Source organism: Siphateles boraxobius, unplaced genomic scaffold, assembly GCF_051911475.1.
Source record: "Siphateles boraxobius isolate OS27281-9 unplaced genomic scaffold, OSU_SipBor_1 13, whole genome shotgun sequence".
NCBI lineage: Eukaryota > Metazoa > Chordata > Actinopteri > Cypriniformes > Leuciscidae > Siphateles > Siphateles boraxobius.
The window spans coordinates 31502187-31526548 of NW_027508733.1; the positions used below are offsets into that span (position 1 = coordinate 31502187).

The window sequence follows — 24362 nt, forward strand, 5'->3', positions numbered from 1 at the left end:
TCTTTATGGTGGTGTTATGTGAGAAACATGAGGTTTGGGGGTTAAAACTTTTACAAAATGTGCCCTGTTCTTTGCACAAGGCTATACTACTTTAATAATATTGTAATATTGGTGTAAAATGTTTGTATTTACAGGGCTCCAATGCAAAACTTTTAAAATATTGCTTGTAAGGGTGATATTTCAAAAGATTTTCTTAAGTTAAACTATTGTTTACACCCAGCTGAAGGATAGCATGTGTATCATAAAAGCAATAACAGTGTAATTGTCAGAGAAAAAAGGTGCTTGTACAAGGTCTAAAATGGACGACTGATATATGTGTACATTTTTTTTTTAGTTGTAAGCAAATTAAATGCGTGAGACGCTAAAAGCCAGAGTTTAGTGTGACTTTAAAACCAATAGGTAATGTAACAGCTTCATCTGCTGGTTATACGGAGTATCGCATCATTTACACAGCTCTTACAGAGTTGAAATCTGACAGGTCAGTCTCATGTTTTTTCTTTTCAAAGACAGTAAAATAATTTACCTTATCACACATTTCCCGCCAGAAATTCCGCTAAAATTTATGTTCAGGTCTAAGGTCCAAGCACAGCCAGTTCGCGGTGTATGACGTAAGACATTTCAGTCGGCTAAATCAGATTTGAACCAATCACAAAGTCGGAGCGGTTTGCGTAGCCAATCGCAGCGCAGCACTGTGACTCACCATACATGGACAGCCATCACCATATAAGGAAACATCGATTCGCTTTATATGGAGGAAAGTAGATCTTTGGGTGAACGTCCTCGTGAGTTAAATTCCCTAAATAAGCGCGGAATCATCCTTTATATTCTACCAAAAAAGATTAAAATCTCTACACACCCAAAATATCGTAATTTACGTGTTCGACGGGAAATATCAAGCGTGATATTGACGTTGTTGTTGGTAACTAGTTCTTTTCGCGGAGGTATAGTGTGTGGTCGCGATTCGTCGTTTCCAAATGTGGCGTAAGTTCAGTTGAGGTTTGATTGATGGACTGTAGGCGGAAACTATACGTTGTAAACTTTGTACGATGGTCGTAAAGGGCTAGTTTTGAAAGGTTTATTTTTGTAGTTTACAAGACGACTTTCATTCAGAAATTAAACTAAGGATAGCTCGCGTTTAGTCCGAGTTGTATGCTTATTAAATTGAGCTAATGTTTCTTAGCCTAGCATATGCAGGGTAAGTTAGGTTTCAAGTGAAGAGATCTGCTGGGTTTGATCTGCTAACTGTTACACCTACCGCAGACTGCAGTGGTGCTGCTAGCGGGTCGGGGTTTCGGAGATGTTGGGGGGAAACGGGAAGGCCAGGGGGGCTGGACGCTCAGGTAACGGCACAGGCTTGACCCATCTACAGGTGGGCAGCACATCTGGGGCTTTAGGGGCGGTGAACTCCTCCATGAACCTGCCCGATGGGGGCAGATACGACGACAGGCCGTCGGTCGAGGCAGTGCTGAGCGGCTCTGATGGAGACTCGGACTCCGGGGATGATGAAGAGAGTCCCGTGCTGGACAGGAGAGGAGTGAAGCGGGAGAGGAGCGAGATGGAGGTCGGGGGATCTTCGGGAGCTATCGCTGCACTGTCGGCGGGGTATGGAGGAGTTTCCAGCGGGGTGGCGGGTGCCAAACCCGGCAAGAAAACGCGAGGACGGGTTAAAATTAAGATGGAGTTTATTGACAACAAGCTGAGGAGATACACGACCTTCAGCAAGAGAAAGACTGGCATTATGAAGAAGGTAACGTTCAACCAGAACATGTACGACACCAATACTAGTGGTAAACCACTATGCTAATACTGGTACTACAACTACTACTGGTGCTGTACTAATATACTGAAGTATTAAACACTACTAGCATTAATATTACTACACTGATTCTAATACTGTAGGAATACTAGTACCACTAGTATTAATATCATTACATTGATTCTAATACTGTAGAAAACTAGTATTAATATCATTATAGTGATTCTAATATTGTAGAAATGCTAGTACTATATCACTACTAGTGCTATATCAACTTATAACAGCACAGGACTGATACTAGTACCATTATACTATTTAATTGTATCCTTGTAATGTATCAATGAGCTGATACTAATTCTTAGTCAATACTTGTTCTACTAGGCTATAGGCTATGTAATTTACTGACACTAGCATTGTACCATGCTACTGTCAGCATTCACTATAATGATAGTGACTTCTGCTAAACTATTAGTCATATTAATACTGGATCCGCTATTATTGTTTTTTTATTTGCCATTTATTGATACTAGTAAAGTTTCCATACATGTCATGTACTAATGTACTATTATACTGATACTATCTCTCTCACACTAAGTTTGTATTATTGATAGTGTCTTTGTAACTAATTGATGAAGCTATTGAACCACACTAGTACCATACCATTATTAGTGCTGTAACAATTGAATTAAATTTGCTATTGCTAGTAATCGACCAATTCTAGTACCACCTCGTACTAGTGGCCTATTATATTTTTACTAGCTTTGTATCAATATACTGATTGTGTTATACTGATAACTCATACTATACTGTTACTAGTACAATTATACCATTACTTGTGCCATAAAACTATACATAATTTAGTACTGTACTTGTAGTAGTACTTCACGGATACTAGTACCATACCACTGTGTTCATAGTAATACTATAACATTGGTGTTAGACTATACTGTAACACACAACTTAACATGCTAGTACTATACTACTTTACTTACCGTGGTGCTATAACACCATACACTAGTTAGGTACAACTGTTAGGACTTTATCAACATGTTGTTATTGCTCCATTATTGGTGCTAAATGATTTTTCAGATGTTAGTACTGTAGCATTACTAGCACTGTATACATTTACTGATTGTGCTGTACTAATTGCATTACTAACTATACTGATACTAGAACCATTATACCTTTACTAATCCTATACCACTATATTTGTGTTAGTACTGTATTCATAATACAGTAGTCTACATTTGAAGTGGATCAAAACCTTTCATCAAAGTTATACATGAATTTTAAACAATACTCGTTCTTGTCTTAGGACAACTTTGATTAACTTTTTTGATCCACTTCAAATGTTGACTTCTTTAGTACTTTACGGCTAGACTAATAGTGCCAAACCACCATACTTGTGCTGTACTTATACTAGTGCCTAACTATACTTGTGTCATACTGCTCTGTTGATGTAGTTCACTAACACTGGTCTTAAACTATACTGTGCCAATACTAGTTAACATGCTAGTACTATATTTATAGACTTCTACTTTACAAGTACTAGTTCTATAACTCTATACTGATACTAGTTTACCACTGTTTATACCACGCCACTATATCACACTATCATATATCCCTACTCTGATGTCTTCCATGTCTCAGTTGAAGGTAGTTAGATGAAGATCTGTTCTGACTCATTTGTCATTGCCCCCTCAATTGTCATTCATTCCTGTCTCAGTAGAAATAGGCCAGATGACTGATCAGGTTACCACTGCGGTAAACTTTGTTAATGCATTTGCATATCTTGAGAACCGGCCTAGTTGCAGAAGTCGGGTAATGACAACCTGAAGTTGGTTCTCTAGTAACTGACTTATTAGTTGCAGTTAATCCCTTCTTACCAATTCTTCTATCTCTTTTGCTTGGACTGCTGTCATCACCTCTCATTCTTCTTTTCATCGTTTCTTACCTCATTACAATCACAAGAATCACAAATAAAGCTGCATTGCGTCAAACAAGTGCAGTTGAATTTATTTGGCGCATACACTTCACAACATTATCATCATTGTCCACTCTATCAAAGTTGAGGTTAAAAAACACAAGTTTACCAGTGCTTATAAATTAGTGTCTAATGGTGAAGTAAACGTCACTTTAGAATAGAAGATCTTATTGTTCTTTTGCTTTCTTCTCAATTCCCAGGCTTACGAACTGTCCACCTTAACGGGGACGCAAGTTTTGCTCTTGGTTGCCAGTGAGACAGGCCACGTCTACACATTTGCCACGCGGAAACTTCAGCCCATGATCACCAGTGAGACGGGTAAAGCCCTCATCCAGACCTGCCTAAACTCCCCTGATTCTCCACCCCGTACGGACCCTTCAACAGACCAGCGGATGAGTGCCACGGGATTCGAGGAGACGGATCTCACCTACCAGGTCTCAGAGGCCGATGGTCTCACAGAGCCAAAGGTACAGCTTTTCTACTACGTATTTTCAATCTACTAGTCAGTGAGTTGTCTAATCGACTAGCTGGTCAAAAGTAAGTTCTGTAAAATTACACTTGTTTAGAACTGTTGTTCACGAGACACAGTCTAGACGTTTTTGTAAGCGGTGTTCACTTAGGAGCATAGTGGGTCTTGAGATCTTGGAAATGTAGTAGTTGGTAGAAACGTGAAAGTTGGTTGTAAAAAGTTAGCTTGTTCATTTGATACATCATCTTAAGAATGATCAGGACACACTACTTAACAAATTGCGCAGACTAGACACTTTTAGTTTGTTCACTTAAGACGCATTGTGGTGGACGGAGCACTACAGTCTCAACATTGTTTTAGGGCTGCACGATTAATCGCAATGAAACCGCATGTGATTTGGCAAAGGCTGCGATTATTTAATGCGCAGCTTGTCAGAGCAGTGCGGCTGATCGGTAGTAAACGCTGCTCCATCTGAACACCGGAGGGCGCTCTAACGCAGACACGCCAAATACGCCCCGCTGCAGAAATACAATAACGCACATCATTCCAGGAAATCACTATCGCTGTAGCTGAATAAACAGAAGATTGAAACGCTTTGTTTGATTAAACATGACTTATAAACACGCAACTGCCTTATTCTCTGTAAGAAGCCACATCATCTCACAGAAGGATGCTCAACTGTCGTTATGAAGTGAGTTTGGAGTAAAAGCATCTTATTAAATGTTGTCTTTAGTTAGACGAGAGGCTCATAAATGCTTCTCATGTTTGGAAAGATGTATTGGCGCGTGTTGCTTTTTAAAAATGCACGTTACAAGCGACTCAAACTCACAGTGCTTTCAGATGGAGCAACGTTCACAGAGCTGTACATCAATGACAAGCTGCACATAAAAAATTATCGCAGCATTTGCGATTTCATAATCGCGATAAGCCAAATCGGCTTAAGTGCGATTTCATGTAAATTGCGATTAATCGTGCAGCCCTAATTTGTTTTGAAAGTTGGTAGAAAACTTGATTTGTGACACGTGGCTTGACAGATTTACGTCCAATTTGAAGTTTAAAGAAGAAAATCTAAAACATTCTAGTTGACCTCATTAATCTAGTTTAGTCAAGATTAGTCTCAGACTAGTTGGTTGATGGATTAGTTGACTGAAATCGAATCTAAATACGAATCATCCTTTATGGTTCCATAGCATGGTCCATCATTTGAGTTTCATTTTAAGTGGAACCTTTTCCAGTTCCTGTGTTTCTTGACCTTTGTAGGTCTCAGTTTTCCAGACTACAATAGCTTGTTTTAACGTTGAAAGAAATCAGACATGCACGACTTTTACCCAAAACCTTTTTTCGTCTATCAATATTTATCATGCAAATACCAGTTTTGCCCACATTTAAGAACATTTGCGTCACCCCGAGCACGTCTTTGCATCGCAGTGCCTATTATTCACAATGTCCAACTCTCATTGATAAGGATTAGATGCTGTCTACATGTCCTTATATAGTCTGGTTTTTCCAGTACACTTTCTTGGCTCATGGCTGATCACATTCCGTATAAGCTGCAGCTGTTTTCAAATTTGGATGACATATCCCCCCCTTTTCTCTACTGATTTAGGGCAAGTAGTGAGTGAGCATGCAGAATGAGAAAACCAAACCTCTGTTTAAAATATTGCTTAAAGCAGATCCTCAACTTGTTGAGCTTATGACAAGCTCATCAGATGGTCCATGTTTTGAAAAGTCATCATGGGAATGGGATCCTCCTTTCACATCAAATCTCAGATAGACAATGCTTTTAGCAGATAATTTCAGGGGTTTTTGGTCACAAACATGCACAAGATCATTTTCTTTGTCTCAGTTTGGGCAGGGTTTTTTGGTTTAGTTGTCTCAAAAAAAAATTGGTTTTATGTTTCCAGTTTGCTGATTTATTTTACAGACTTAAAGACTTGTCTTCTGAGCTAGTGCACAAAGGAACAAAAAAGCACAAAGGAACAAAATTGCATAAAACAGTGCAAATAGATTTAATAAAGTTCAAATAGCCTAGTGCAAAATGAACAGTTTCAAGTCAGAATGTGAGGCTAGCACTCAGCAGTTCAAGCCCGTTTCTGACTGATAATGTCACCAGCAGTAGAAAATGTAGATGATGCTTGCAAACTGAGATACCTTGTTGCCAAATCCGAAAGCATTGGCAGAGTATCCCTAATGTCCCACCGCCGGACTACTGGACTCACTGAGGACGGCGCAGATGGAAGTAATCTGAAAGCCTGAATCTTCTCTGTAGAGCTGCTGATAGTGGTCTTTGTTCTTACTTCAATTGCCATGCGCTGTATTTTTTTATTGCTTCAATGTTTGCTGCACTATCTACTGTAACCGCAACTACTCTGTCCTTTTATATTGAATCTCTTCTGCTGCAATTTCCCCTGTCTGGGATCATGTCATGTGTATGTAGGACTTTCTCTTTCATGGATCCCTCTCTCCCACAGTGGACTGACACTAGCCGCGTTTCCATTACCCTTCAAATTGAGCAAATTGAATTTGCGAATTGAAAATGTAGGGCCCTATGATTTCCGTGATGCAGAAAACGCGGACGGAATCACGGAATTTACACATGAAAACGGAATTCTCTTATACACGCGGAATTTGCATATATTTTGTTGACATATTAAATAAACTAAATTTTTTTTACTTCCTTCTCATTTTTCAGTTTAAATCAACAAACGTAGAAAGGTCTCTACCTAAACCGTGGCCAAATGGCATTGTTAAACATGTTGCCTAGTAACCATACGACCTCACATTCACGCGTAGGGAAAAAAATGTCGAAGCGAGTGGCTTCTGATAAGCTAACGGTGGCTGCGTTTGTGGTAGATGCGTCCATTTGTATACTGTAACGTGCTGATCTAACCAGCGGTCTCATAAAACGTTAAAAAAATGTAAACGTCTGGGAGAATGAGTAGAGCAGGCGATCTGAATAAGAGTGATGATGCAAAAAAGAGCTCTATTCGGTACGGTTTTCTGTGCGCACACACCCAACCCGAAGCGTGCAGCCATGCACAATAGACACCTATACAGAGCGCGAGTACTGAATTGAGCTCTCTTTCGTGTCTAAATAGACAAATACACACAACATTATGTCTAAATATCCGTTTTGGAGAGTATTCACGTAAACTATGTCGGCTATGTCTTAAACAGTTGTGAGTGTATCGGATGTGCATCAGTGCAATTGGATCCGCAGGTCATTGGACATGATCCGACGTCTTAAAGTGACAGTGGGTAATAAACGTAATGCGGCCCGTGTCCTTAAAATTGGTCAAGCATTAAAAGAAAAAGAGAAAAGCATTCACTGTTTGTTAATAGCTTTAAGGATTAATTATATTTAATTCATAAAAAAAAATATGTCTGCTTGAAAGAATAAATGTATGCAAGTAGTTATAAAGAATTTTTTACTTTAGGAAAAGTGGTTTTAATGTCATTGTGTTGGCTTTCTGTCAAGCACATATCGTTGTTTCAATGTTTCTGTCTCCCTGCAGCATGTCTGCATTTAATCTTTAATTTGATATTCATCAAACCTACCTTGTAACTGTTACCTTCATGTTACTGTTATTTTTGGCCAGAGATTTGTTGAAGGTTTGGCTGAATTTTGGAGAATTTTGAATGTACTTCGCTGAATATATTAAGAGTTTAAATTAAAAAGCTGAATTGTGAGTTTGTGTAACTGAATTTAACAGTCAATACTGCTTAGAAGTGAAAAGAAAACAAGCAAATCCGAAAAATCCAAAAGGGCTAAAAATAAATCCAAAAAAACGGAATTTGAGAAAAAATAAAACTGATTTCATAGGGCCCTAAAAATGTGCCTAATGGAAACACGTATTTTTCGTGAAAACTCCCATTTATCACAAAAAAAGTTTTTACGCTCGCATGAGGTGGTTTTTTGGGCAATTCAAAAAAGAAATATTTCGCAAAACTGCAATGCAAACAGTTTTTGAACATTTACAGTCACCTGGCGTAGATGACGCGGTGTGTTTGGACAGAATACGGGACAGAGTTCTTTATTAAATTCATAAAAGACAAAAGAATTACAGGAATACAGGATTCTATACCTCAAAGAAATGCCACAATCAAGACCTCGAAGCAGAAATGAGGGAGAAACACCCAGAAACACTAGCCGCTCCAAGTATAAGGGTCTTCCCTTACCATTAATGACTGGATAACATGCATACGTCTCCTTTCGATTAATAATAATGGGCAGTGCAGTGGCTGGGATATAATAAACCTACCAACATCCGTCGCCGTGATTTTTGGAATGACTTATCGCATGAGAAAAAAAAAAGTTTTAGTCGCATAATATTGGTTAATGGAAACGGCTGTAATTTCGCAGAAGTTTTTTGTCGACATTTAGAAGAAAAAAAAACTTTGCGAAAGTTTTTCGCAAATATGTAATGGAAACGCGCATGCTGTCAGGTAGTGGTCCAGCCATCATCAGTCACAGCCACATCCCTCACATCTTGTAACTCTTTCTTGATGTTTTCTTTCTCTACTGCACATCATGCAGATATGAGAGTATTTGAGTGCGTGTCTCGGCTATGGGACTGATATCTGGGGTTTAAGACCCTTATCTCCCTATAGTTGACATCATTGGAACACAAAACATAAAAATAGCCTTGTTTTATCATTGTTGCTATAAAAGGTCACAAACATTATCTATGCTAACTTAAGTGATTACCTAGACACCTGGCCAACAACCTTAACAGTAAAGTTGTAACAACACCACTTACAGATTACTTACCTCCACTGTAGAAAAACACAGCAAACCTGTGGCACTCATCTTGGCTTTCCTCCATCATTTTTCCTTATTTCTTTTTTGCCAGTGTGAACGGTTTGACACTCGATGGTCTCCTCATGCCAGGATCGACAGGGGCAGAGGCTATAACATTAATGTGAAGAGGGGAAAAACAAACAATAAATCGGTAATGCAGCCAACCTTAAGTATAAGCACTTTAACAAGATAACTAGTTTAATGTGAATTAAACTTGGATCAGTTACTGTCAAACTTAAAGCATTTTTAGCATCGATTTAGCTAGCTATCAATAGCCATACATCCAAACAATATCTAACGTTACAAATTTCCTACTTCCCAAGTCATGATCATGAGCTCATTTCATTGATATTTTGACTTGAGAGGGCGTTCATATCCAATTTTTTAACCAGCATTTACGATAATTCCGATAGCACGTGAAGGCAGCATAAGTCACCGCGCACAGAAACGTTAACTTAACTATTACACAAGCATGTACCACTACAAGTTAGCAGATTTTGTTTGTTTGTTTGCTAAACGTTAATCTTACCCGTCGGAGTCCCATCATAGCGCTGCCTTCATCAGTAGTTTTGGAGGAGGACTCGTGGTGGGTAAACTGATTTCCTGCACTGTCAAGTACTTCATCAGATTTGTCGTGTAGCCTGTCTTGGCCGTTATTATTTTGCCGCAAATATTGCATTGCATGCTGTTTGCATCGAGCCTGGTGAAATGTAGCCATACTTTCGATCTTTTACATCTATGGGTGTTGGGATGCTTACACACTAAAGCCTCACGTGAGCCACGTCTCTGGGCGTAAACTAATGTTTTTAGAGCTTATTGGCTGATGTTGACGAGTTAACCCCTTGGGTATCGAAATTTGGTACTGAACGACAAGACATTTTTTGATACTCGATAGTATCGAGGCAATTCGGTTGGTGAATATCGAACTCTATACCCAGCCCTAACCTTACCGAAGGTGCTGATGATGTGTGATGTCAGGTAGGACATCGTATCATTGCATTCAGATCGAATTATGGACCATGTATTCCAACGTATATAGCGTTGTTAAAGTCCCCTGATCTGATTGGTTACAAGGTAGTTTGTGACGAAACACCAGCGATTTCAAACCGTTATTTTGAGACTGTCTTTTTTTCACCGCAGTTTTAAGGAGAAAATACTCCTTAATAGCAATGATAATAATAGCAATGGTGTTGATTTATGAATTTGCACATGATTTGTCTTAAAGCATATTAAAAACACCACATAGACTTATAAACAACATTTAAAAACTTGATTTTCACCACAGGGGGACTTTTACGATGAAATAAACTTCAATATTAAGAGAAAAGGCTTCTTAATATTATTCCTGTACCAATTTGATTCTATTTTAATGTTTAACAATGCTTACTTCATATTCAGTTTTGCTGTTGTATCAAAATTGGTATCAAGATTCGTAAAACGTTCATGGTTAATTGATTGTCTAAATCCAGATCAGATCTGCTCTAGTCTCTCAGTCAAGCTCAGTTTGGCTGTTTGTTGTGTCTTCTTGTACCCTCCTTTTGATGGCAAAGAGAAAATGCTTTTCGGCTCCCATATCCGTCGTCCATTTGGTGGGTTTTGTTGAGAGCTGCCTGAAATAGCAGTGCTCTCTCTCGCTGTGTGGACACCTGTTTTCCTGTGAAGGCAGCTGCCGTTCTCGGGATAGCCATGACACAATTGCCTTTATCACACGCAGTTGTTGCCACAGGCTCTGCTGCGATCAATCACTCCTGGTCCACCACAGGAAAACTCTGTGACATGAAATTAATGATATATGATTATGTCGTCTTTCTTCTGTGGACCACAAAAGATTTTTTTTTTTTAAGTTTTAGATGTTTTCGTTCGCATTATGAAAGTGATTCCAGACTTCTTATTCATTTAGTTATGAATAGTCCTATATTTTGGTTTGTGTCCATCGAGTTTCAAATAAATCCGTTCCAAATAATAAAAAAAGATAAAGTACCTTTCATCTGTGAAGTGTTATTTGACAAATAGGCATTATTACATTATGTAATGTATAAATGTTTCTGCTTTTTGTCACAAAACAGTTTGCATAATTACTCAAACATAATTATCCATGAGCAAAGACTTCACTCATAGAATGCTGTTAACTTATATAATATATTTTTGGACATTATGTGTATATTTATTATATAATGCTTTATATATTATATAAATTAAAATTATATATTATATAATGCTTATATAATTATTTAATGTATAATTAAGTAAAATGCATTCAAATAGTTACAAATGTTAGGTTGATTCATACTTTTTCCAATTTATTCACTATTTATCTGTTATGCATTGATTTTAAATGTGTGTGTGTGTGTGTATATATATATATATATATATATATATATATATATATATATATATATAATTTACACACACACACACACACACACACACACACACACACACACACACACACACACACACACACACACACACACACACACACACACACACACACAGATTACACACACAAATATGCCACCTCTCAAGTTAACTTAAAATATTAAACGGATTTAGTATGTGTCTGTGTATATGTATGTGTGTGTGTGTATATGCACTCACCTAAAGGATTATTAGGAACACCTGTTCAATTTCTCATTAATGCAATTATCTAATCAACCAATCACATGGCAGTTGATTCAATGCATTTAGGGGTGTGGTCCTGGTCAAGACAATCTCCTGGACTCCAAACTGAATGTCAGAATGGGAAAGAAAGGTGATTTAAGCAATTTTGAGCATGGCATGGTTGTTGGTGCCAGACGGGCCGGTCTGAGTATTTCACAATTTGCTCAGTTACTGGAATTTTCACGCACAACCATTTCTAGGGTTTACAAAGAATGGTGTGAAAAGGGAAAAACATCCAGTATGCGGCAGTCCTGTGGGCGAAAATACCTTGTTGATGCTAGAGGTCAGAGGAGAATGGGCCGACTGATTCAAGCTGATAGAAGAGCAACTTTGACTGAAATAACCACTCGTTACAACCGAGGTATGCAGCAAAGCATTTGTGAAGCCACAACATGCACAACCTTGAGGCGGATGGGCTACAACAGCAGAAGACCCCACCGGGTACCACTTATCTCCACTACAAATAGGAAAAAGAGGCTACAATTTGCAAGAGCTCACCAAAATTGGACAGTTGAAGACTGGAAAAATCGAGTCTCGATTTCTGTAGAGACATTCACATGGTAGAGTCAGAATTTGGCGTAAACAGAATGAGAACATGGATCCATCATGCCTTGTTACCACTGTGCAGGCTGGTGGTGGTGTAATGGTGTGGGGGATGTTTTCTTGGCACACTTTAGGCCCCTTAGTGCCAATTGGGCATCGTTTAAATGCCACGGCCTACCTGAGCATTGTTTCTGACCATGTCCGTCCATTTATGACCACCATGTACCCATCCTCTGATGACTACTTCCAGCAGGATGATGCACCATGTCACAAAGCTTGAATCATTTCAAATTGGTTTCTTGAACATGACAATGAGTTCACTGTACTAAAATGGCCCCCACAGTCACCAGATCTCAACCCAATAGAGCATCTTTGGGATGTGGTGGAACGGGAGCTTCGTGCCCTGGATGTGCATCCCACAAATCTCCATCAACTGCAAGATGCTATCCTATCAATATGGGCCAACATTTCTAAACAAATGCTTTCAGCACCTTGTTGAATCAATGCCACGTAGAATTAAGGCAGTTCTGAAGGCGAAAGGTGGTCAAACACAGTATTAGTATGGTGTTCCTAATAATCCTTTAGGTGAGTGTGTGTGTGTGTGTGTATATATATATATATATGTGTATATATATAATTATTAAAAGTTTATCAGTGAAGTTATCCAATGACTTTTAGCACTAGTATCAGTATTATTTTTATAAACAAATAAATGCTGATTTGTGCATATATTACATTTTGACAAACAAAAAAAAAGAATAATAATTGTCACTCTAAATTTGTGCTCCTTAAAATCTTTTCATCTCTGCCTTTGTTGTTGCAGGAAATGATGAAGCCCACGTTCACTTCTGCCACTTTACCTGGAGGCACCAACAGCACGACCACACAGTCTTCGGCGTCTTCCTCTCCCTCCTCCTCCTCAGTGGCCATGCACACACACACACACACTCACAGCAGCGTCCCCTCGCTGTCCGGCACCACCTGTTGGCCCATGAGCGCTCAGTGCGTCTCCAGTGCGAACGGCACCGTGCTCAAAAGCTCTCCCGCTGGCGTGATGCAGCTGCCCGGAGGATTCACACTCATGCCAGGTGCGGGCCAGTGTTCAGTCAGTCCTGTGTTGCATGAGTGTTTTTTCTTCCTTTTACAGATTAGTCCAGATTAACTCTTATTTGACTTTCCAGATGGGTTGCATGATGCATTGCATCAGCTTGCATGACGTTGTCGTGTTTTAATGCACATGAACTTATTGGCTTGCTTGCATGTCTGCACACTTTGAATTCTGCTTCCTACTGATTTCGTCTGTGTAAAGGCCTATTCACATCAAGAGCGATGCAACAAACCAATCGAATCATAGAGAAACTGGCAATATATTTAGACAATTTACATGAAATTATCGTTTATTATTCAAAAATCATTAAAATTCAATTCAGGAAGTTTCTATGTTGTTAAAGTTATTTGTGTGCGTGTGTGTGCGCGTGCGTGTATCTGTGTGTGCGTGTGTGTGTGTAAAAAATCAGTTTTAGATAGATAAAAAATTGCAGTGAAACTTAATAAAAAGAAACCCTCCTTAAGTAGGTTGGCATAATCTTGTTTTGTTTTTTTCTTGGAAAATTTAAAAAACTTTTGTCTGCCAAATCATTCATGTGGTGCAAACAGCTTAAAAAAGTGTGTCATGGACAATTAGACCCTTACAATATCAGATAATTTGACCTTTTTATGACAAGGCAAGGGTAGATCAGGTGTAAAACTTTTATGTGGTGCATCTCCTCAACCTAATGATATTTAATTAAGTATAATAAGACAAACTTTGAAGTTAACTTGAGAAAGCCAGACCAGAAAGTTTGAAGACGTTTTAAGGCTTAATGTTCGATGGTTTTGAAGGCATTACAGTGTCATAATATATTTAAAAAGAATACTTAGAAAGCTATATTTTAAAACTTTTTCAAAGTTTCACATCCAGTAAAAGTGCAAGAAAAATTGACTTTTGCTTAATGGTTACATCATTTCTTTTTTTCCCTTGAAAATACTATAAAACCATATGAAACCAACATGAATATAAATATTACATTTTAAACTAAGAATTTAAAACATGATCGTAAACATTCTTGTTTGTCATTGACCCACATATCAAACATTTACATCAAAGACTAAGATCATACACAGTACTCAAGATATGATTTTTTTTATTTTGCCTCGTGACTCGCTAGTTTGAGAGCATCAAGATGTTTATTGAAATATGCTTATTTTAATATCCCCGAGATGATAAATCCAGTACTGTGAATTTGTTCAAACTGATTCACTGTAGACGTTTTTTTCCTCCAATTAGGCCTGTCACGATTATGAAATTTGGCTGGCGATTAATTGTCTAAAAAATAATTGCGGTTATGCCGATTAATTCTGTTTTTGGGCTTTGATGATGAATTATCCGTTTTAGGGCTTTGTGTGCTTCATTCATTAAATAATTAGGATGAATTTAATCCTTAGCAAGTTGTCATTTTGCAGCGTAACATTACAGTTAACACCTTTAAATATTTAAGAAATGTATTTAATTTGTAATTGAATTGGAAACAATGCTTGGTGTGACTGGGCCTTGAACCTGCGAGTTCTGCGTGGCTTGCTGAGGCTGTCGCTGTGTGTCCCGCAGGCGCTTCTCTCCCGCCTGGCACACACACTATTCCTCTCAGTCAGCTGCAGACACACTCTCTGGCCATACAGTGTCCACAGACGCAAAACAGCCACGCCATGACTAGCACCAGCACCACCTCCTCTGCTGTCCCCGCACACACACAACCCGCTGCTCAGGCCACGCTCTTCCGCCTGCCGGCCACTGTCTCGCTTACAGGTCAGTGTGTGTGTGTGTGTGTGTGGACTCACCCTGGACTCACCATTTGCATGCTACAGCTTTCTTAAATAATTTTTTTGGCATTTCAAGTAACAAAACTAATGCAAAAAATAAGGGATTCTTCGAAACATTAAGTTAAATGTAACGAGTTCGACATGTGACATTTGTTTTATTTAATTTTACTCACAAACAGTAAATCAGCAATAATGGTTTATAATTCATGTAATTTTGCAAATACTGCATTTTAAAGCAACATGTAATCGACAGATGTGAGACTGTGTGTCAATGTTATTTTAGTATTATTTATTTAGTTTTAGGTTTTTATGTGCTTGTCATTTTTGATCATTTAAATATTTCAATTTAGCTTTAATTTAATTTTATAAGTTACATATAGGTTATATTATAACTTGTTAGTTTATAAGTTTTAGTTTGAATGATTTTAGTACTTCAGCTTAAATTATTTTATTTCAGTTAGTCGGCGAGACTCTATTTCTACATTTTATTTACATATATTATTATTACTATTATTTATTAATAATTTTTTTGGTAAAATTTTTCATGTAATATTGGCTTCTTCCTATTTTTTAAGTTTAACTGTATAAACTATTTTAAATAGTTTTAGTTGTCGGGTGTGCAGTTCATTCATGCATGTAATTATGCCTGGTATTAAAGGTGTACTGTGGGTATTTTCTGCTGCTGTGTGTCAGGTGGTGCGATGCCTCAACAGTTACAGGCCATCCAGGTTCACCCCAGTCCTCAAAGCAGTGACAGCAGTCCCGAGATCAGCCAGACCTCCAGCAGCGCCGCCGGTACTCACTGCCACACCTGACTCCATCACTGCAGGCTTCCCACGGGCCCTTGAAAGTTTGTGAATCTGCGGAAAAAATTCAAGGCCCTGGAAAGTTTTTCAAAATGAACATGCATAGATCATAGAGCAAGTGCTTGAATTCATTTTGTGCGAGAGGTTTTCTGGAAAAAATTTGCTTGTGTTATTTCGCCAACACTTCGTGTCCTTTGCATACTAGCTTGCTTAATTTACGTTAGTTACGCGCATTTACGCGCTACGTTAAGTGTTTCTCGCATGAGGTACTTTGTGTTGTACGTTGTCATGACGTTCACGTCGATGGTTGTACGATGGTACCTCAACGTTTCATGCAAAAGTTAATATCAGATCATTTTAAATTACAGTATAGGATGTACAGAATATTCTTTAGTTTTATGCAAAACAGAAATACGACAAATAGAATATTAGATCTGTCATATGGCCAAAAATCAATGAAAAAAAAAAAAAGCTTGTGTTTAACACATAAAAAAAACTGTAACAATGTATCTTACAAGATAACACGATGTAACCTTGCTCTCACTTGAAATGTGACCCCACATCAAGTCCTTGAATTTGAGGGTATTGGACCTGGAAAGTCCTTGAATTTAAAGTTAACCGAGGTGTGTGTGAACCCTGTTACTGTCAATCAGTTAAACATCATCTGTGTCTCTTCTGCTCTCCCACAGTAAGTCACACTGCTACTATAGTCACGTCCTCAGTGCCTTCTTCAGTGGCGGGTCACATGATGTACCCTGGAGCGCACGTCATGTATGCTACATCCACCTCTGGCCTAGCCGACGGGGGTCTAACTGTGCTCAACACCTTCCCACAGTCGCACACTGCGATGCACGTGTCCCACACACAAGCCCAGGACTCAGGTCAGTCGGCCAGTTGCATGTGCATATTGGTGTATTAATGTCTCGTTAGAATTGGCCGAATGAAAAGATGGTCTTTGATATCGATATGGAAAACTTCTAAGTATGGAAATTCCATTAGCGCAACATATTTCTGTTGTTAAAAAGTGTTTTATTGTGTTTGTTGGTCATGTTTAGGTGCAGTTCCTCAGATGTTTCTCACAGGACCTCCAGGAACTGTACAGATCCCCGTTTCAGCCGTTCCACTTCATTCGGTAATGTATTAAAACAGTGAGCATTTCTTTACATTAAACTTTTGGTCACTAGTATATCATTTTACTTCTACAGCTTTCTCTGTAAATGTAACTGCATTGTATCTAAAAGTTTATTGGGTTTTTGTATGTCAAAGAAGCTTCTGAAACATTCTAGCTAATAGAGAAAAATATTTGTTTTCTTGAATCACGTAATATTGTTTTTTTCTTTCCTGCAATGTTTATACTTCACAATATTAAGCCTTTATTCATTTTGTTACAAGAAAACAAAACATTACATTCCAAGAGTAAAGGCATAATGTCATGACAATGTTTTATTTTTATTCTTGTACCACAATGCCTTTTTGCTTATAATATAATGCCTTTATTCTTGTAATGTAAAAAATATATATTTCCGTAACACAATGCCATTATTCTTGTAACATTATGCATTTGTTCTCCTAGCATTTATGCCTTTATTCTTGTAGTTACATTTTAATATTTTGTAACATTATGCCTTTTGTAACGTAGTGCTTTAGAAATAGCGATGAGGCTGGATCCAGACGCAGTGTGGCTTTATTAACAAACTTAGACAGGAACAGGATTCAAAGACTCAGAAACAGGACTCAAGGATACAGAAATAACCAACGTTAACATCTATCATACATTCAACAACTCACAAAGACAGGGCAGGAACATAGGGCTTAAATAATCAGGGACAAACGAGCTAACAGGATAACAAGGGGGCGTGGGAAAATCAGAAACACCTGGGAAAACTAATGAACAAGACAGGGAACCAAAGAACATGACAGGACACAAACCCACATCGTGACATAGCCCCCCCCCTAAGGGCGGCTCCTGAAGCCCAAAAAAAACAAACAAAAGTCCAGGAGGGCGGTCTTGGGGGAGGGATGGGGGGCCAGGCCCATGCAGGGGAACGGGACCTGGACCTAGGCAAGGCGGGCCTGGGCCGCAGAGCGTGGGCGGACCAGACTGGGCCGAAGGCCAGGGTGGAGCAGGACGAGGCGAAGGCCAGGGTGGAGCAGGACGAGGCGAAGGCCAGGGTGGAGCAGGACGAGGCGAAGGCCAGGGCGGAGCAGGACGAGGCGAAGGCCAGGGCGGAGCAGGACGAGGCGAAGGCCAGGGCGGAGCAGGACGTGATGGCGGCCATGGAGGTGAAGCCCCTGCAGACGACCATGGCGGCGCAGCTCTCATGGTCTCCTCACCGGACCCTTGGCCCCCCCTCAAAAAATACTTGGGGAAATCCACGGGTTCAGGAAAGCCCTCCCGGAGCTTGAAGGGCGCAGGCAGGGCGAGGCGCAGAGGCGGGGCCGGCAGGGCGAGGCGCAGAGGCGGGGCCGGCAGGGCGAGGCGCAGAGGCGGGGCCGGCAGGGCGAGGCGCAGAGGCGGGGCCGGCAGGGCGAGGCATCTGGGAACGCACTCCGGAGCCTGGCAAGCAAAACGAGTCCTCCTCCTCCTGCGACGGCGCTTCACTGGGCTTGAAACTTTCACTTGGCTGGATTCACTTGACTTGGAACTCGACTCACTTGACTCGGCGGCACTTGACTCACTTGCACTTGACTCACTTGCACTTGACTCACTTGCACTTGACTCACTTGCACTTGACTCACTTGACTCGGCGGCACTTGACTCACTTGAATCGGCGGCACTTGACTCACTTGAATCGGGCGGCACTTGACTCACTTGAATCGGCGGCACTTGACTCACTTGAATCGGCGGCACTTGACTCACTTGATTCGGCGGCACTTGACTCGGCAGTTGACTCACTTGACTCGGCACTTGATTCACTTGACTCGGGAATTGACTCACTTGACTCGGGAATTGACTCACTTGACTCGGGAATTGACTCACTTGACTCGGGAATTGACTCACTTGACTCGGGAATTGACTCACTTGACTCGGGAATTGACTCACTTGACTCGGGTTTTGACTCACTTGACTCGGTGGCACTTGACTCGGCAGTTGACTCACTTGACTCGGTAGACTCGGTGGCACTTGACTCACTTGGCTCGGCGGCACTTGACTCGGCGGCATTTGACTCACTTGGCTCGGCGGCATTTGACTCACTTGGCTCGGCGGCACCTGGCTCGGCGGCACTTGACTCGGCGGCGCAGACGAGAAGTGCGGGCTCGTCGGGGCTCACGTGAAATGCATGCTCGTCGGGGCTCACGTGAAATGCATGCTCGTCGGGGCTCACGTGAAATGCATGCTCGTCGGGGCTCACGTGAAATGCATGCTCGTCGGGGCTCACGTGAAATGCATGCTCGTCGGGGCTCACGTGAAATGCATGCTCGTCGGGGCTCACGTGAAATGCATGCTCGTCGGGGCTCACGTGAAGCGCGGCCTCGGTTGGGCTTACGAGAGGCGACGAGAGCCCGGCAGGTGTCGAGTAGAACAAGCCCGTAATCGAGAAGAGATCATCCAAGGAGCAAGCCTGAGCAATATACCGGTCAAGAGTCCATTCAGTAAGATCCCTCGGCATCCATCGAGCGATCTTATAATCCAGCCCGTTCCAAAACAGGTCCATGAGCTGGATCTCATCTAGCGCTCCCAGATGGCAAATGGACAGAAAATCCTTCGCGTACCTTTGGACGGACTGGCCCTCTTGCAATAACGTCGACAGGTATTCTCCCAGAGCCCGGTTGCTGACAACTGCTGGATCCATTTCGTGGTGAGTTGTTCTGTAACGTAGTGCTTTAGAAATAGCGATGAGGCTGGATCCAGACGCAGTGTGGCTTTATTAACAAACTTAGACAGGAACAGGATTCAAAGACTCAGAAACAGGACTCAAGGATACAGAAATAACCAACGTTAACATCTATCATACATTCAACAACTCACAAAGACAGGGCAGGAACATAGGGCTTAAATAATCAGGGACAAACGAGCTAACAGGATAACAAGGGGGCGTGGGAAAATCAGAAACACCTGGGAAAACTAATGAACAAGACAGGGAACCAAAGAACATGACAGGACACAAACCCACATCGTGACACCTTTATTCTTGTAATGTTACATTTTTATATTTCCGTAACATTATGCCTTTATTCTTGTAGTTACATTTTTATATTTTGTAAGATTATGCCTTTATTCTTGTAATGTTACATTTTTATATTTTGTAACATTATGGCTTTATTCTTGTAATGTTACATTTTTATATTTCCGTAACATTATGCCTTTATTCTTGTAGTTACATTTTTATATTTTGTAAGATTATGCCTTTATTCTTGTAATGTTACATTTTTATATTTCGTAACATTATGCCTTTATTCTTGTAATGTTACATTTTTATATTTCATAACATTATGCCTTTATTCTTGTAATGTTACATTTTTATATTTTGTAACATTATGGCTTTATTCTTGTAATGTTACATTTTTATATTTCGTAACATTATGCCTTTATTCTTATGTTACATTTTATATTTCTGTAACATTATGCCTTTATTCTTGTAATGTTACATTTTTATATTTCGTAACATTATGCCTTTATTCTTGTAATGTTACATTTTTATATTTCGTAACATTATGCCTTTATTCTTGTAATGTTACATTTTTATATTTCGTAACATTATGCCTTTATTCTTGTAATGTTACATTTTTATATTTCATAACATTATGCCTTTATTCTTGCAATGTTACTTTTTTACACAATGCCATTATTCTTGTAACATTAGGGCTTTATTCTTGTAATGTTACATTTTTCTTGTAACATTATGCCTTTGCTCTCATATAATTTGTGACTTTTTTTTTTGTAATGTCATGATTTTTTTCCATCTCATAATATTATGATTTTTCTCTCATGTTTTTGTAACGCCTTTATTCTTGTAATGTTACATTTTTATATTTTCGTAACATTATGCCTTTATTTTTTGTAATGTTACGTCTTTATTCTCGTAACATTACGTCTTTGTTCCTGTAACGTTACAAGATTGTTCTCAAAACACTTTTATTCTTGTAACGAAATGCCTTTATTTTCCAAACATTGCACCTTTACTATTGTAATGTTTTGGCATTCTCATAACACAAAACATTTTTGTTTTGACTTTTCTCAAAACAATGTAACCGCTGTTTTTAATTTGACACTGAAACACAGTTATAGATAACAGTATGATTGACAGCCAGGAAAGTGTTATTCACTTTCAGCTTATGAAGATGCATAAGAACATGCAATCATTCTCACAGCTTTGCTTCTGTTGTTGCAGATGTTGATAAACCAGCAGCCCACGGGCAGCAGCGGTGCCACGCTCACGGAGCTGCGGGTGGTTAACATGGACAATCCCAAAGGAGACTGACCCATGAGACGCGAGGCCAGTGTGACTGTTCACTCACACTGATATTCCAGGGATCACTCATGCCATGCAATCAGACTGCCATTGTATTTATTACTGCCTTGCTGCGTGGGCTTCATAAACCCATACACACAGGAATACTGAGGTGTAACAGGACGCTTGAAGGATGATTGCGTCTCCTCATGGACTCATTTTGGTAGGTAGTGAGATAATAGATCATTTTTGGTTCACATTTATACACAGACACGCAACTTCACTTCAGGATTTCAAAGAGACGTCTGCACTATCACTGCTGGGTGTTCACCTTTCTGCCGAAAGACTCTGATGTTGGACAGTGGTATATGATTATGTTCACTTTCAGTAAAGATTCAATCCTGTTTCCGGTACCACAGTTGAAGTATCTTCAGTTGAATCTTTCTTTCTTTCTTTTGGGAATGCCTCATCTGATCTGATTCATCATTCATTTTTGAGATCGCTTTTAAGATCTCAATCGTTTGAGGTAAAAAAAAAAAGGAGTTTTGTTGTGAACTTTGTTCGGTGCATTTTTAATGGCTGATCATGTGTCATTAGGGAATGCTTCACCAAATCTTTTTCCAAACTTCATGTCATTTCAAAGCTTTTTAACAGTTATTTTGCATTGTCCGACCTTCTCTCCATTTAATTACATGGTGACTGGTCAAGCTTCAAGCTTTTCATTTTTAGAGCTAAAGAGCACCAATTTCTAAGCATCATGATTCTGCAGGTTTGGAAAGAAATGAGGGTGAAATAACGAGTAAACTTGCCCTCAAAATAATGCTGGATACTCTTGCACTGCCATCAACACAGTTTGAACACCACTGTAGTACATCATTTCTTAAACATCGTGTCTAAAAAAATATCATTTTTCGCCCTCATCACATCCTGAATGGCCTTTGTTACTCAATTAGCAGTTTTACGATATCTTAAAATGATCCGATTGTTTTAATATGCTGCTACAATTTGGATTTAGACATGATCAATGGTATAACAATGTCTGGAAAGATGGCTCGTCGTTCATGTTGTGATGCTGTGCCAAACTGTACTGTACACGTGGATAGCTGGATGAGTCCAGGCAAGTCAGCTTTTCTGCTTAAAGGCTTCAGGCAAACTCAAGCTTTAGCCACTTGTTAATGATGCTGTAACAGAAAAACACTGACTCACGTTTGCACTGCATGACAACGTACCGTAAACGCCGGTGCTGCAGATTCACAGGTGAATAAACGGACAGTCTCCGCTGATCACGGCTTTAGTTCACCAAAATAATCAAACATGTGATGGATCTGCTATATTAGGTACAAGTTCTGTTCAAAACAACTGTTATTTTCACTGAATTAGCTTAAATTAAATACAATTTAGTTTAACGGTTTATACGTCGTGCATCCACATATTAATATTGTATGTGATTTTTCTTTTCTTATTTTTATCACTTAATTGTTTTTTTTCTTCTTCCAAATATTTGATTGATTGAAACGTCCAAAGGGCTGTATATGTGGAAGATGTGTGCTTGTATATGCGTTTGCAGATGTTTAAAGCAGCGTTGACATCTCCGCTCCCACATCGTCCTCCACACACCGCAAGCTTCGAGAAATAAAGCCTTGCTTCCTCGTAATGGATCTAAATGGACCACAGCAATACCGAGAGTTTCAGGACCGACGGGTTCTCTTCCTTTCGTGGATTTTCGGTTTGTGGACCCGAGCACATGGTGACTGTTTTTTTGTGTTTTTTTTTTGTTTTTGTTTTTTGACCAGTGTAAGCTGAAGAAAGAATGGGGGGGAAACAGCGTGTGGGATTTATAAAGAGACCAGAACAAAAGTGTTTGATTGTTTTATTCAGTATTAATGCGTTTTAAATCCAGGGGGAAATTTCTTGAGTTGTTGATTTCCATTATGATGTTTTTGAGTGAATCCCTTCAAGAACTTGCCAGGTCATATTTCACTACGCAACCAGAAGGAGATATTTTGGACATTTCCATTACAATTAACCACATTTTTGCTCATTTCTGATGCAACAACATAATCGATCTGTAAGATGTTAAATTAAAAGGTGTTTAGGCATTGTCTAAGTATTTGTTGAACAGCTTTTAATTCATGAAAATGTTTTTTTTTAAATGTATTACACTTAGTAATAATCACATTTAGGAAAATCTACACTTATCACGAAATATTTTCACAATGAGATTTTTTTTTACTTAATGCGAAGTACTATTGTTTCATTTTCTCGAGTGAAATATGACGTGGGTGTTTGATGGTGTTTTATCGGCTGTTATATTGTGGAAGTGTGTGACACTAGAGGAAAGTGTTGAATGTACCCCTGTGTATGGCCCTCATTGTACATAATCTGATTTCCTACTTTAAGGAGCTCATACGGCTGCATTTGAAATGAAAATGTTTCTGCACCCTGGATATATTCAGTGGACTGTATATATTAGTTTAAATGTGAAGCACGGCATCTTGTTTTCCCCCTTTCCTTTAGCAGAACGTAACCAGTTGTGGATGAAACGTTTGCTTTATTATGTTCATTATCTTCTACAGTGCCATTTTCTGAAGAATTAGGTTTGTTTTATTAGGTTGTTGGTTTGTTTTTGTATTACATGAGTAAAATGTATTAATTTGATTAAAATTTAAGTTGACAGTACACCAGTTGAAAGTGAAATCTATTTTAACCACTAAAGCATACTTGTAAAAGAAATGCTGTAATTATGTATAGCGCTTTCTTTTGTAATAAAAGAAAGATTTGAGAATAATTTTACACAAGCTTGACACTGAGTCATGGATTTTAAAATAGTGTTATGTTTTCATCAACTTCTTTCTGTCTGATGCAGCCATATTATTATTATTATTATATATTGCAGAAAATGGGAACATACAGAAAATCATTCTTTTGCTAGAAAAATATACAAGATATATGTGAGAAAATATTCTACAAGTGTGCAACTCTCATTGGATGAATTCACAAACGGATTTGCGGATGAGCAACATTTCTCCGTGACTTCGCATGTTTTGATGTGGGTGTGTAAATGCGTTTTGCATCATATTCATTGTAGCAAAA

The 24362-nt window shown here is 39.2% G+C and overlaps 1 protein-coding gene across 4 annotated transcripts; it reads left to right on the forward strand.

Moving 5' to 3' along the window:
• Nucleotides 1-725: 725 nt before the first annotated feature.
• srfa (serum response factor a) lies at nucleotides 726-24062 on the forward strand. Of its 4 annotated transcripts, none has more exons than XM_077227020.1 (8): nucleotides 944-1747; nucleotides 3941-4207; nucleotides 13038-13302; nucleotides 14859-15056; nucleotides 15764-15865; nucleotides 16566-16757; nucleotides 16932-17008; nucleotides 21210-24062. In XM_077227020.1, exons 1-8 carry the CDS (start codon nucleotides 1298-1300, stop codon nucleotides 21297-21299), a joined length of 1641 nt encoding a protein of 546 aa, XP_077083135.1. In that variant the 5' UTR covers nucleotides 944-1297; the 3' UTR covers nucleotides 21300-24062. The 4 variants fall into 4 exon arrangements, with proteins under 4 accessions (XP_077083137.1, XP_077083135.1, XP_077083138.1 ...); XM_077227021.1 differs by having other exon boundaries at nucleotides 959-1747; nucleotides 16932-17024; XM_077227022.1 differs by lacking the exon at nucleotides 14859-15056 and having other exon boundaries at nucleotides 726-1747.
• The last annotated feature ends 300 nt before the right edge of the window (nucleotides 24063-24362 follow it).